The sequence below is a fragment of the Elephas maximus genome, chromosome 21, assembly GCF_024166365.1.
Source record: "Elephas maximus indicus isolate mEleMax1 chromosome 21, mEleMax1 primary haplotype, whole genome shotgun sequence".
Classification (NCBI taxonomy): Eukaryota; Metazoa; Chordata; class Mammalia; order Proboscidea; family Elephantidae; genus Elephas; species Elephas maximus.
The window spans coordinates 47,046,839-47,062,819 of record NC_064839.1 but is presented as its reverse complement, the minus strand read 5'-3'; the positions used below and the strand labels follow the sequence as shown (position 1 = coordinate 47,062,819).

The 15,981-nt window shown below is 45.5% G+C and overlaps 1 protein-coding gene across 1 annotated transcript in view; it reads left to right on the top strand.

Annotated features, from left to right (window-relative positions):
• PKD1L2 (polycystin 1 like 2) overlaps positions 1-15,981 on the top strand; it is a 98,030-nt gene that overhangs the window by 64,570 nt on the left and 17,479 nt on the right. Inside the window, 6 exon segments of the mRNA XM_049863770.1 lie at positions 3,113-3,341; positions 4,764-4,968; positions 7,415-7,511; positions 10,276-10,413; positions 12,480-12,665; positions 14,176-14,503. Coding sequence (XP_049719727.1) covers positions 3,113-3,341; positions 4,764-4,968; positions 7,415-7,511; positions 10,276-10,413; positions 12,480-12,665; positions 14,176-14,503 — 1,183 coding nt within the window.

Here is a 15,981-nt window from a genome sequence, read left to right as displayed (position 1 = left end):
ACTCTTTTGGGCAGAGAGAGAGATCTCAAACTCAGAGCCTTTTAAAACAATATCCAGCTAGAATTCAGTAACATTTGTTTTATTAATAGTGTATGGCATGTTATACTGGGTTGAACTGGTCTCCCTGACTCCCCTCTTGCTCCTTTTTGATCTGCCTCCCACTCAGATCAGTGCTGCCAAGGTTTAGACCAGCGCTGTCCAAAAGAACATTCTGCAATGATGGAAATGTTATATGTCCATGCTCTTCAATATGGCAGCCACTAACCACATGTGGCTAATGAGCACTTGAAATGTGTCTAGTGCGACTGAGGAACTGAGTTTTTAATTTAATTTAAACAGCTGCCATAGTGGACAGTATGCGTTTGGAAAGAAGCTGTTTTAAAGTGCAAGGCTAGTCACTGTCAGCAACCTTGTTTAGAACACAAATAAATGGCCTACAGAAGTAGAATGGGGAACTTGTTTTGAATTCATACCTCTTGGTCTCACTCTGATATGCTGGATTAAATCTTCTGTAGTGAGGTCAGGAATCTGCATTTTTAACAAGTCACTTCAGTGGTTTTTTATGCACACTAAATTTTGAGAGGCACTGCCCTCCAGACAAAGTCCCAACTCCTCATTGTAGCACTCCAGGCCACCTGGCCAGGCCCATGCTGACCCTGTGGTCTCATCTCTCACCCCTCTCCACCTTGGCCCCTCTGCTCCAGACAAACTGGAGGATTTGCCCGAGCACTGGGCTGCCCCTGAAAGTCATCCTTTCAGGGGCTCTATGCAGCCGGCACTGTCCACTTGGCCCTGAGTTTGGGAGCTTTGGCAGTCACAGCTGGACACACTGGTAAGGCAGCATAGAGCTTAGGGGTAGGGACTCTGGAGTCTGCTAGACCCTTGGGATCTCATAGCTGCTCAAACTGTCTGAGACTTAGTTTCCTCTTCCACAAAATATTGAATCGCCTAGCTTTGGGTTGTTGTGAGGATTCCATGAGATCATAAGATTAAAATTCTCAGAACCGACCCTGGCATAAAACAAGTATTCATAAATGGTATTATGACTGATAATGATAGCAATTTCTAGAAACTTTGCCCAAACACCTGTAACATGAAGGGTTTAATACTGGAGGTTTCAGTGAGGAAGGCCTAGGTCAGAAGAGTGAGGGAGGAAGCTATGCCCATAGAGGGAGGCAGGAGTCAACTTTGGCCTTTACCCAACATCCCAACCTAGTCTATGAGACAGAGTCCGTGGTGAGCCTGGGGCATAGCCTTCTCCACATACATGTGTTATTTTCTCACTTACTTCTCACTGGTGCCTGGAGAGAGATCATGGGGGAGGGGGTGGGCACGCCATTATTCTATCTCCTTTATCCAGTTTCATGCAACCTTTGTGAAGATGAACTCTGATCTGGAAATGGGACTTTACCACGTGTACTGATCACCTCCTTTTCACCCCATTGGCGAGGGTTATAGGTGTGACCAAATATACATCACCCAACACTGGACAGATGAGAATGACAATAGTTTATCAGTCACACATATAGCTCTGGGGAAGAGGACATTGCACCAGGCAGGGCAACATGGGGTTGTACTTGGGAACAGAGTGAACAAGCGGGAGCTGTGGGAGGCAGGTTTAGTAGTAACAAGAGAGCGTGGTGACCCCTGGTTCCCTTGGGAAGATATGATTGGCTTGTTTGAATAATTCTGCAGGCTGGGAGGGAACCCAAGGTTACTATTCAGGGATAAGCAAGCACAGTGCCTGATCCTGTGATAAGGAGGGTTTTTTGGCGAGGGGACCTTATCCCCGGGAACACAATAGGGAAGGAGACTTGCAGTTAGGCCATGCTAGGCCTTCCTGGTTTAATATGTCAAGCCAGCATGTAATATTAATGTTAGGCCTTTACCACACTGGCCCAGGAGAACAGGTTCCTCCCAGCTCAGGGTCCTGGGACAGGGACCTGGTTTTATCTTTAGAAGCCAAGTTTCTCTTAAAAGGTACGGAGAGTAGTGGAAATGTTTATATTTTCTTTCTTACAACGAATATTATCTCTGTAATTTAAAACAACAGAAGGATTAAAAAATATTTTTAAGAAGCTGAAATTTGAACAAATCAACAATAGAAAACTATTTACAAGATCATCAGGGAAACATGACCACTGACTGGATATTTGATGCTATTAAGGGGGTACTGTTCACCGCTTTCAAGACTGATAATGACATCATAAGGAGTCCTGGTGGCACAATGGTTAAGCGCTCAGCGGGTAACTGAAAGGTTGGCAGTTTGAACCCACACAGGAGCTCTGTGGGAGAAAGACCTGTTGATCTGCTCCCATAAAGATTACAGCCTAGGAAACCCTATGGAGCAGCTCTACTCTGTCACATGGGGTCACTATGAGTTGGAATTGACTTGACAGCACCTAACAACAACAATGACGTCATGGATATGTTTTTTTAAAAGAGTCTTTGTCTTCTGTAGACACATACTAAAATATTTAATGAAATGGTATGAGTTTGATTTGGAATTTGTTTCAAAATTATCCACATGGGGAGAGTGCAGTGCAGGTGGAATCAGACTGGCCATGAGTTGGTAATTGTTGATGTTGGATGATGAGTATGTGATGGTTCATTGTATCATTCTCTCTATATTTGCATGTTTGAAGCTTTTCATAATAAAAAAAAGATAAAGACTTACACCATCTTTGGCACGAGGCAACCCTGGGTTCAAACTCAGACCTTACACATATTAAAGTATTTGCAGATGAGATAATACTATGTCTAGGATTGGCTTTAAAGTACTCCAGAAAAAAAAAAAAATAGTGGGGCAGAGATGAAACAAGATGAATAACATGTTGATAATTATTGCAGCGAGATGATGGATATTATTATTCTCTTCTCTGTACGTGTAAAGAAATTTTGAAAATTTCCTTGATAAAAGAGAAACGTTCAAATCCTCATTGGTGTGTCACCCTTGTATCTCACCTGTGTCTCTGAACTGCGGCTTTCTCATGGCCTGGCACACAGTAAGTGCTCAATACACAAAAGCTGTTACTACTGCTGCTGTTGTTTTGCAGCTGGTCTGCTCTGTCACTCAACGCCAGCTGATGCTCATTTCCTCCTTGTTCCCCAGAGAAAACACAGTGCCCCATGCCCGAGGTGTCCTTGGCTGGCTCTCAGAAGGACAGTGCCTACAGGCAGTGTCTCTACCTCCAGCTGGAGCACGTCGAACACGAGCTGCAGCTGCTAGGGCCCCATGGCTTCCCCCAGCACCAGAGCCATACCCAGGCCCTCAGGCAGCTACAGATCCTGAAGGGCTGCCTGGGGGGACAGCCAGGCACCTCAGGCCCAGCATATCCCAGGTAACCCACTTCCCTGAGTGCTGAGTGGATGCCTGCCCTCTTCAGCCTGGGGCCTGTGAGGAGATGGGGAGAGGGCCTCCTGGGCCACTGTGGGAGAATGCTCACCCAGATCTTCTCAAGCAGAAGTGAATCAGGATGCCTACATCATTTCAGGGAGGAGGTGTTTGAAATAAGGTCCTGGGTGGTGCAAACCATTTGTGCTGGACTACTAACCTAAAAGTTGGCAGTTTGAACCTACCCAGAGACAGCAAGGAAGAAAGGCCTGGCAATATGCTTCCATTAAGCTTACAGCCAAGAAGTCCTATTGAACAGTTCTACACTCTAAAACATGGGGTTCCCATGAGTCAGAATCGACTCAACTGCAGCAGCTTTGGTTTGTTTGGTTTATTTGCCAGAAGATAGTTATGGCCCTTTGTACAGCACTTTACAGTTTATAATCATTTTCACATGAGCTGCTTCCTAGCTGTGTGCCCTTGGGTAAGTCCCTCAACCTCTCTGGGCCTCGGTTTCCTCAACTGTAAAATAGGAATAATAACAATACCTATAGTGCAGTGGTTAAAGCACTGGGCTGCTAACCAAAAGGTTAGCAGTTCAAACCCACCAGTAGCTCCGCAGTAGAAAGATGTGGCAGTCTGCTTCCATTAAGATTATAGCCTTGGAAACCCTACGGGGTAGTTCTACTCTGTCTTATAAGGTTGCTGTAAGTCAGAATCAACTCAATGGCAATAGCTTTTTGGTTTATCTCCTGATCGAAACTTTTTAAAAAAGACATTTTTAAAGGTAGTAAGGGACATTTGAGTACAGACTGGTAATTAGAAGATATTCAGGAATTATTGTGAATTTTGTTAGGTGTAGCAATAGCATTGTAATTCAGTAAGAAAATGTCCTTTTTTGAGATGCATTCTGAATTAGGGATGATTTTATAACTGAGATGTATTTTTAAATATTCTGAAAAAAAAAAGGGTAGGGATGAAGAAATATGTAGGATAAGGCAGCGATGGTAGTTGAAACTGGTTGATGAGTACATTTTCGTGTGATCTAGAAAGTTTCATAATAAAAACTTTTTAAAATGACAGTAGCAGCCTTCTAGGCTCCCTGTGAGGGTTAATGGAGCAAATCTGTGTAAAGCACTTAGCACGGGGCTTGCCCCTAGTAAGCACTGAGTAAATATGAACAGTTTTTACTCTATAGAATTATTTAGCTCTCCCTATCCATTATTTTTTTATCCATTGCTATGAGTTGGAATGAACTCGACGGCAATGGGTTTGGTTGCCTTCTCAGGCAGGTACAGGTGAGAGGAGGAAACTGAGGGCCTGAGAGGTCAAAAAACTTGGCCAAGGTCATGCAGCTAGTGGGAGTAGCGTGGGATTTGAACTTGTGCCTGGCTGGTTGCACCCTGACTATGTCCACCCTTCTTTGCAGCTCCCTGCCAATGAGGAGGCCCCCTCGTGGCCTGCCCTGGTGGTGCCTCCTGGTGGGCTGGCTCCTGGTGGCTGCCACCAGTGGTGTGGCAGCCTTCTTCACCATGCTCTATGGCCTGCACTATGGGCATGCCAGCTCCCTTAAGTGGCTCATCTCTATGGTGGTCTCCTTTGTGGAAAGCGTGTTCGTCACCCAGCCCCTGAAAGTCAGGTCCCGTCATCCTCTGTGGCTGTCCCCTTCTCTTCCTTCTCCCCTTTCCCATCTGCCAGCAGCCTTGTACCTGCTCTTCAGTCATTCCTCCATTTATTTATTCAACAAACACCACACTGAGCACCACCTCTGTGCAGGTGCTGGGGCAGGATCAACAATGATAACTGTGATAATCCAAGTTATTGGGCTTTCACTCTGGCCCAGGCCCCAGGGTTAGTATCTTATCGAGATTCTCATATTTAAAAATCACATAGAGTTGTCGCCTCTGTATCATAGATGAGAAGAGGTTAAGAAGTTAAGATCACACTGCAACTACCACGGCCTCTACCAGTCTGAGTCCAGTACAACTAGACGGTCCCCAGCTACCACCGAATGCTCTGACAGGGATCACAGTAGAGGGTCCGAACAGAGCTGGAGAAAAATGTAGAACAAAATTCTAACTTACAAAAAAAGACCAGACTTACTGGTCTGACACTGGAGAAACCCTGAGATTATGGCCCCCAGACACCCTTTTAGCTCAGTAATGAAGTCATTCCTGAGGTCCACCACTCAGTCAAAGATTAGACAAGCCCATAAAACAAAACAAGACTAAAGGGGCACACCATCCTGGGGGCAAGGACTAGAAAGCAGGAGGGGACAGAAAAGCTGGTAATAGGGAACCCAAAGTAGAGAAGGGAGAGTGTTGACATGTCATAGGGTTGTTAACCAATGTCATAAAACAATATGTGTACTAACTGTTTAGTGAGAACCTGGTGTGTTCTGTAAACCTTCATCCACAGTACAATAAAAGAAAAAAGGCCACAAACATCTTGCCCTAGGCTACACATATAAATCTGAATAATACCATATTTTGCCAATTCTAAAATGCTTTTGATTGTGAGGCAAGCCGCAATTTAAAGCAACTTTCCTGCAAAAACACCAAGTTATTAAAAATGTACATCAATTAGAAGAAATGATCCTATTTCTGAAATGTAAAATTACACAAGAGAGCATGTTAGAATCGAAAAAACAGTGAGCTCAGTCCTGGAGCTCAGGGGTCCACAGCTTCCTCCGGAAGAAAACAAACATAAGACTATCCCTGGGGCACCCCAACGGAGGAAGTGTACTGTGCTGGAGGTGGGGGAAAGCTGTACAAAGGAAGGGGCATTTACACTGAATCCTATGAGATGCCCCCAAGCCAAGCTACTTTTTAATCTCCCATCTACCCTCAACAGGCTTTATCGTAGACTTACAATATTTACAATAGTGCTTTGGGGCCAGACCACATTAAGAGCAGGGTGTGTCCTGAGCATTTTTGTTCCCCAAATCACAGAATCATATGCCTGTGCATACTAGATGCAGAGATGATGAATGGAATCAGTTAGGCAGGGAGGGAGGGAGGAAGAAAGGAAAAGAGAGACAGGAGAGAGGCGTAACTGATCATGCCAGAGATAAAAGAAAGGAGCTCTGGTGTCCCATATGTTAAGAGTTTGACTGGTAATCTTGAAAAGCTGGCAGTTGAAACCCACCCAGCAGCTCCAAGGGAGAAAGACCTGGCAATCTGCTCTGGTAAAGATTAAAATCCACTGCCATCGTTGATTCCAACTCACACAGACCCAACAGGACAGAGCAGAACTGCCTGATAGGGTTTCCAAAGAGCAGCTGGTGGATTTAACTGCCAGCCTTTTGGTTAGTAGCCTGACCTCTTAACCACTGTACCACCAGAGCTCCCTGGAAAGTTTACAGCCTAGAATACCCTATGGAGCAGCTCTACTCCATCACACCTAACGACAACAACAGAGATAAGAGAAGCCCTACTGGGGTAAGAAAGAGCCTGGGTGGTGCAGTGGTTACAGTGATCGACTGCTAACCAAAAGGTTGGCAGTTCAAAACCACCAACAGCTCCGAGGGAGAAAGATGTGGCAGTATGCTTCTGTAGAAATTTATAGCGTTAGAAACACTATGGGGTTGTTATGAGTCAGAATCAGCTCAACGGCAGTGGGTATTAGGGAGAGAGACTGGCAGGAGTGAAGGTCAGGGGTGTGATAAAAGCAGGGTTAGTTCAAGGATTTACCAGTCTCTCTCTGATCAGTGGCCAGGTGCATGATAGCTTTGGCCTTCACTTTTCAGAACCATCTCCCCTCTGTCTAGGTGATAGGCCAGTTTCCCACCTGACTTCCCCTGGGCTTGGCTCCTGCACCCAGGGCTTACAGTAAACAAGGTAAGAACAGGTTTAATTGTTTTACTTACTAATCCGTAGTGCACAATTTCACATGGGTTTTACCACATCTTTGAATGTGGAGAAATTGTGCACTGCAGATTAGTAAACAAGCACAAATAAGCCTGTGTATACCTTGCTTATTGGGTAATCTGTCCCTGGCCCAGGGTACAAATGTGGCCCTAATCCACACCCCCTCTCAGTTAGCAGCATGGGCTTGGGGTTCACAGTGGGTGTTTTTCAGGTGCTGGGGTTCGCTGCTTTCTTTGCACTGGTGTTGAAGAGAGTAGAGGACGAAGAGGAGCCTGTGGCCTCCGCGGCACAACCTCTGTCTAGCCCAGGTAATAGTGTGATAGTGTGTCTGGTATAGTCCGGGCCATGGCCAACTGGTGGTCCTGGTGAGGCTGAGAGCCCCATGCAGTCCAGCCTCTGGGGTGGGCCTGGGCCTCAGGCCTGCTCTGCAGGCCTTTTCCCCCATTAAGTTTTAACCCCTAGTTTGTGAATACCCCCAAAACTCTCCAGAAAAAAAGTGACTCTATTGTCCCTCGAGTAACTTTTCTCTTTCCCTATATGGACCATTTTCCCCAACACCCAGGCAGACCGCTCAGCCAGCAGAAGCACCCTGGGACCACGGTCTTGGCAATAGTCATCATTTTCTGTGTAAACCCCAGCAAGCAGCTTTCTTCTCCAAGACCCTGGTCCCTGGGCTTTAGAAAAGAATAAACTTGAGGTAGGCTGCAAAAAGTTGCTGTTAGAGTTCTAGGACGGGTCAGCGAAGTATGGTCCATGGGCCAAATCTAGTCCCCCACCCCTGCCTGTTTTTGTGAATAAACTTTTCTTGGAACACAGCCATGCCCACTCATTTAAGGATTGTCCATGGCTGCTTTCATGCTACAACAGCAGTTAAGTAGTTGGGACAGAGACCATCTGACTGCTACAAAAAAAAATTCCTGACCCTTGTTCTTGTAGGCCACTGACCCCTTCCTCCCAACCTCATTTCCCACTTCTCAGCCAAAACTCCTGAGGGTACCAACAATAGAGTGTAAACAAACAAATACTGTAATAATCTATGCAGAGACCTTGGTTTTCAGGGAAAATAAAAACAAACAGAAGCCCACTTAGATACATCTTTATGCAGTGTGGCTACCTCCCCAGGGTCCTGTATTCTTCCACTTAATCTTCCCAAGACAAAAGAACAATTTTTCTCCAAGGAGACACCAGTCTCCAGAACAATGAAATATTCCTTCTGTTACTGCTTTGACAACTATATAGGGGCTAGTTACTGTGTGCCAGGCACTGTGCTAACTTGGGAACATCACTGGTTTGATCAAACAGGTCTCTGCCCGCAGAGTGAACAGTTCATTTGGGAAGATGACATTAAACAAGTAAACACATAAATAGACATATAAGTGAGAACTGTGATAAGAACAAGAGGGAAAGAACAATTGAGTACAGGGCCTTTCTGCTGAGGTGGTAGCTAAACTGGGGAAAGGGAGGGATTACACACTGGGCATGTGCAAAGGCCCTAGGCAAGACAGAACTTGTCTTGTTATAGGAATTATTGACAGTGTGGCTGGAACACGGTGAGTTACAGGGCGAATGAGGTTAGAGAGGTGGGTGGGGAGCAGATCAGGCAGGGCCTTGCCTTGTAGGGCCTAGTGCAATGCTGGGGTTTGGGAGCATTTTAAATAGGAAAAGTGGCATGATCTGTTTTGCAGTTTTAGAAAGATTACTGTGGCTGTTCTATGTAGACCAAAAGTGAAAGTGGAGAGGCCAGTAGGGAGGCTACTGTGATGGTCTAGGCAATAGATGATGCGCGATGGTGGTGGGGGTGGACCCAAAAGATAGTTGGGTCACTACACGCCTATCAGAATGGCTAAAGTGAAAAACAATGATAACCCACCAGATGTGGTGAAACTAGGTAACTCACGCATTGATGGTGGGAATGTAAAACAGTACAAGTACTCTAGAAAATAGTGTGGCAGCCCCTTTAAAACTAAAACATAGACTTACTATATGACAGAGAACATGCACTTATGGACATTTATCCCAGAGAAATAAAGGCTTATTTTCACGTAGAAACTTGAACATGAATGTTCATAGCAGCTTTATTTGTAAGAGCAAAAAGACATTTGGCCACTCTTAGGTATCCACCCAAGAGATATGAAAACGTATGTCCACACAAAGACCTGTACGTGAACTTTCATAGCAGCCTTATTTGTAGTGGCCCAAACTAGAAATAATCCCAATGTCCATCAACTGGTGAAGAGACAAACAAAATGTGGTATATCCATACAATGGAATACTACTCAACGATAAGAAGAATAAACTACCGATACCTGCAACAAAACAGATGAGTCCTAAAACATTATGCTAAGTGAAAGAAGCCAGAAACGTATGTACAGAGACTACGTATTGTATGTACAGAGACTACGTATTGTATGTACAGAGACTACGTATTTTATGATTCTATGTATTTTTATGAAATATCCAGAAAAAGCAAATCTGTAAGAGACAGAAAGTAGATCTGTGGTTGCCTGGGGCTGGAAGTGGGAGTGGGGATTGACCTCAAATGGGCAAGAAGGAAGCTTTTGGGGTGATAAAAAAATGTTCTAAAAATGGATCATGGTAATGGTTGCACATCTCTATAAATTTACTAAAATCTTTGAATTAACAATTACAATGGGTGAATTTTATGCAAACTATATTTAACAAAGTGGTTTGAAAAAGAACATACTTGGGAGTAGACATGACAGGACTTTGAGATATTAGTTATCCTCATCTTTCTATCCATCAAAGTTTCAGAAGTATTAGGGGCCGTCTCAGAGCCCAGGGAACACAGAGAAGGCAGTGTCCAGGAGTCAGGGAAGACTTCAAGCGGGGGAGGGCTTTCAGTATGAGGAGAATTCTCCAAATGGAGGAACGGAATTCTGGGCATTGGGATAGTATGGGCAAAGGCATGGAGGGTAAACTTGGGAAATGGCTCCCAAAGAGGAGAAAAGATAGAGCCCATTATTCCCAGAGAAGGAGGTGTCTCTAGTTACCAAAGTAGAGCCTGGTTTCACCACCCATTTGGGGGCTGTCCTCATGTCCTTTTTTTCACAGATCCCTATGCCTTGTTCCCAGCACAAAGAAACAGCAGAAGGGACATCTACCAGCCGCCTCTTAGCACTGATGTTGAGAAGATGAAAATCACCCACCTTAAGGAACAGAGAGCATTTGCCCTAATCAGAGAAATCTTGGGTAGGCAGCTTATTGGTGATATTCAACTCCCTGGTTCCCAAAGCAGACTTGAACAGTGACTTAAGATGCAATCTTTGATGAGTCCCATGCTGTTTCTGGGCCCCAGTTTGCCTAGATGTCAACTCATACCAGCTTCTCCCCTACACTTAAGTCCTGCAGTGGCTCCCCATGGACCTTAGGATAAAGTCTAAGCTCCTTACTGTGGCTCCACCCACCTCAAGGTGTTTCTAGACCCCTTTCCTCTGTGCTTGGTCATACTGGACTCTGTAGCTCCTATGACACCGTGCTCTCTCCTGACCCACAGCCTTTGCCAAGACTGTTTTGTCTTATCTGCCTGGAACATACTTACTCCTCCTCACTACCTCTTCTTCTGGTTAATGTCCTCTTGTTCCTTAAATCTCAACCCAAAGGCTGTGTCTTCAAAGAGGCTTCCCTTGACCCTCTGGCCAGAAGCTTTCAAACCTCAGTGTGTGCCCGAGTCTAGGTTCCCCCAGAAACAGATTCGGATGCTAGTAGTTTATTTGGGAGGCGATTCCAGGATGCCCGGGGAAGGAGTGGGGAAAGTGCAACAGCGAAGAGAAGAAAGCCAATAGCAGGTGTGTTTAACAGTAGGCTCCACTGTGGGCAACCGGGGCGCAGTCCTACTGGAGACCTTGGGAGAGTATACAATCCACACCTCCGAGTTGACCTACTGAGAGGTGAGGAAGCTAGGCATTCACCCCCAGGTCACTGGTGGAGGGTGCACTGGGACACTGACTCTGCAGTACTCCTAGCCTGCCCCACCTGAGCACGCTCCTGTGGCCAGAGCAAGCCTCAAGCAGAGAGTGCTGAGCACTTACAGTAGGAGGGAGTAGCACCTACGTGAAAGAAGAGTGTCAAGGAGACATGGGCAGAGCCCCACAGTACCCAGTACGGCATCCATCTAAATCAACTGGGGTGCAGTTGCTCGAAATACAGATTTCCACACCCGGGCCCAGAGATTCTGGTTCAGTAGGAATCTGCAGCCCCCCTCTCCCCCACCCCCAACACACACACACAATTCTGCCACTGGGTCTACCTAAACTAAATCTCTGTACCTCATGGACCTCTTACATCACACTCACTTGTCTCCTATAAGACAGGTGAGCTCCATGAGGCAGGGAAACAATCTGTCCTTTTCACTGCTGTATCCTCAGCATTGGAATGCATTGGATCCCCCATTTAAAAAAAAAAAAAAATTCTACTTAAACATTTATATAGCATGTACTCTGTGCAAACACTGTTTTGGCTGTTTTATGTTAATTCATTGATTCCCTCATTACAGTCCTGTGTAATAGAATTATTATCTCCATTTTACGATGAGGGAAGTGAGGCATCGAGAAGTTAAATCACTTGCTGAGGTTACACAGATATGAAGTGGCAGAGCCACGATTTGAACCCATGCAGGAGGCTCTGTGGTCTATGGACTTTACTCTTCTCTGCCGTCTCTATAAGGATTGGTTCCATTGTCACAGAGACAGTATCTTAGGGTTCTCTAGAGAAAGAGTACACACACACAGAGACACACATATATAGACACACACATACATATAAAAAAAAAAAACAGTGCTATATATGTAGAGAGAGAGAGAGATTTATTTTAAGGAATTGGCTCCTGTCATTGTAGGGGTTGGTTAGCCCAAATCGAAGTCAGGTGACAAGGTGGAGTGAAGAGTTCTGGCAAAATGTCTAGTCTGGACACAGAATACATTTTATGGAAAACTCCCTTTTTGCTCTTAAGGCCTGCAACTGATTAGTTGAGGCCCACCCACATTATGGAAGGAAATCTGCTTTACTCAAGGCCAGCTAATTTAATCACATGTAACTACTTCATAACAGCAACTAGACTAGTATTTGACCAAACAACTGGGCACCATAAATAGCCCGGCCTGGTTGACACATAAAATTAACCAACTCAGGGGGTGGGTGGCTGGTCTACAAGACCTTGACTGTCCTGAGACCATGGCCATTCCATTTCCTGCCCTGGACTCACAACCTTGGTGGGAGTTGAAGATCCTGCCTGACCAGGGCTATGCCTCCCTTCCCAGCATACCTGGGCTTCCTGTGGATGCTGCTAATGGTGGCCTATGGACAGAGAGACCCCAGCGCCTACCACTTCAACAGACACCTTCAACACAGCTTCACCCAGGGCTTTTCAGACGTGCTGAGCTTCCAGGAGTTCTTCACATGGGTGAACACCACCCTCATAAACAACCTGTACAGTCACCACCCAGGTACAGTCCCGTGGTCCTGGGATTCTTGTGTCAGCCCCCTTGTGCATATTCCTTTCTAGGAGCAGGTATGGGTCACTGTCAACATCAGCCTCATAAGTAAACCAGTAACCTCAGGACCATGCTTTGAAGGCGAGATCCTCAAAAGCCTATGCATGTACAAGGGAGGGGCTCTAACCTCCCTCAATGCAGAAAGGAGAACTTCGTAAACAGGGGATAACTGAGCATGAATCAGCCAAGCAAAAGCAGACTGACAGGCAGAAGGAACAACATGACAAAAGGCAAGGAGGCTGAAACACGATGGCACATTCATGAATTACAAAGAGCTGAGTCTGACTGCTATGTAGGGTGAGAGTTAAAGACTGGGGGAGAAACGAATCTTGAAGCAGGAGAAACAGACTGGGACCAGATCGTGAAGGACCTTGGAACTTCACATTTTATCTTCAAGGAAATGAGGAACCAATGGAGATTTCTATGTGAGGGAGTAATATAATTAAATCTGTGGTGTAAAAAGGATCTCTCTGGAAGCACATGGACTTTGGATTAGAGGTTGGTGTCTGGCTTATCTAGTGCTGCTGTAACAGAAATACCACAAGTGGGTGGCTTTAACAAACAGAAATTTATTTTCCCAAAGTTTAGGAGGCTAGAAGTCCAAATTTATGGCGCCAGCTCTAGGGGAAGGTGTTCTTCTTCTGTGGCCTCTGGGGGAAGGTCCTTAACTATTTTTAGCATCTGTAGGCCTGGCATTCCTTGGCTTCCTGGTGATCTTCATATGGCATGGCATCTATCTTCCCCCAACTGTGTTGGTTTTTATATCTCAAAAAAGATTGACTCAAGACACATCCTACACTAATATTGTCTCATTAACAGAACAAAGAAAACTCTATTCCCAAATGGGATTATAACCACAGCAGGATTTACAACACATATGTTTTGAGGACACAATTCACTCTGTCACAATGGGCAAGCTACAATGTTTAGAAAGATGATGGGGCTGACCCGGGGCAGTGGTGATGGAGAGAAGAGGTTTATAAAACATTGAAGAGGTAGAATTGGTGGGACTTGGTGACCACTTGGAAACCCTGGTGGCGTAGTGGCTAAGTGCTACAGCTGCTAACCAAAGCGTTGGCTGTTTGAATCCGCCAGGCACTCCTTGGAAACTCTATGGGGCAGTTCTACTCTGTCCTATAAGGTGGTTATGAGTCGGAACCAACTCGACGGCACTGGGTTTTTTGGTTGGTGACCACTTGAATGTGGGGAATTAGGGAAAAGAGTATTGGTGATCTTGAGGGTGGTGACTGGGTGGTGGGGGTGCCATTCCCTAAGAGTAGTTAGGCAGGAAGTAAAATAGTTCCCAGGTGGGGTGACGATGAGGTCATTTGGATAAATGGTTAGCCATAAACTTCTCTTGGCTGTCTCTGTAATAGGTACACTGAAGTTCACATCAGCAGGGAACTTGGCATGCCTAAAGATGATTTCGATTACTAGTTTTACCCCCCGTTTTCATCTTTAGGCTTTATCACTGATGGGAACTCCAAGCTGGTTGGCAGTGCCCAGATTCGCCAAGTGAGAGTCCGGAAAAGCTCTTGTCCTCTTGCTGAGCAGCTGCAGACTTCTTTTGATGGCTGCCAGGCACCATATTCCCTGGATGTTGAAGACCTGTCAGACTATGGGGAAGGCTGGAATGCCTCCGCCCCCAATAGCAGCAATGGCTTTCCCCAGGCTTGGCAGTACCAGAGCCAGAGCCAGCGCCAAGGGTATCCCATCTGGGGCAAACTCACTGTGTACAGGGGAGGAGGCTACGCAGTCCCCTTGGGGACTGATCACCAAAGTGCTTCAAGGTAAGGCTGACTTGATTTTTTGGCAGCAGAGTAAGGCCATTTGGAAGAGGGTGTAGTCTCTACAACAGGGATAAGCCAAGCTCATTCATGTCATTGTGGGAGGCTGGGAAATTCAGAATTATCCAGATATATTTTCAAGCCCCTGGAAACTGTAGAGTTTCCAGAGTTGGAAGGGAAGTTTTTCTCTAGCATTCATCTTGGTGGCTGTTCAGCTTTTGCTGGAGCCAGTCCAAGGAAAGGGAGCTCACTATCACATAAAGCACTCTATCACCAAACAAGAGGATAGTGGTCAAGGCTCCAAGCATCTAAGATTTTACCCTTCTTGCAAGCTAACAAGCTATCATGTTACCATTTAATGGATTAGAAGACACCAGACTCCTGGGTCAGAGACAAAGGACTATTACTCACAGCAAAAGCAGTAGCCAGAGCTTCAAATTAGTTTTCATCAGTTCGCCACAAAGGGCCAATGATAAAGGCCTGTATTGTGCAGTGGTTTGCATTACAGGAGGGGAACACTGAGCTTGGAGGGGGGGTCACTCCTTTTATAGTTAAGTGGAAGCAAGCCTGCTCTTTGTTCCAGCATCCCTCAAGGTTACTCACTACAAAAGCAGCCCTGAGAAATGGCCTGGCTAAAGAGCACCCAGGGCCTTGCATTCTTGGCATATCCAGCAAGAATATGCATGGACATTTGGGGCCCATGCTGGACTCACTCTCCCAACAGGATCTAGTGTCAGAGAGCTCTATATTTTAAACACTGGCACTGCTCTTTTTAATTATATAAACACTTGCCAGTTGTGAACCCCTTGGAATCTATTTCCTCCACTGTATTATTATTACACAGAAGTTGTTTGTAGTGATGGGGCCGCCCACCCTGCCTATGGACATAGGTAATAAACCTTAAAGAAGAGCAACTGACAGGGGCCCCCTGGGGTTAACAACAGGCCAGGAATGGCCTAAAAATATTACTTCAGGATAAGAAGTGTTTTTCCTGTCACTTGGAGGGACTGAAAGTACTCTCTCTGCGTCTGTGTACCAGGCAAGATGCAGACCCACTGGGGAGAGGGCATATTTTCAAACAAGCTCATCATTACTCAAAGTAATAGTCCACTGTATGACACAGAAATCCCACTCCTAGTATATACCCAAGAAAAGTGAAAACATATACGTCCACACAAAAACTTGTTCACAAATGTTCATGGCAGCATTATCCAGAAAAGCCAAAAAGTGGGGACAACCCAAATGCCCATCAACTTATGGGTGGATAAATAAAATGTAGTATACCCATACAATGGAACATTAGAAAAAAAAAAAAGAACATTGCCTTTGAGTCAATTTTGACTTATAGCATGACCCTGTAGGACAGAGTAGAACTGCCCCATAGGGTTTCCAAGGCTGTAATCTTTACAGAAGCAGACTGCCACATCTTCCTCCCACAGAGTGGCTAGTGGGTGTGAACGGCCAACCTTTGGGTTAGCAGC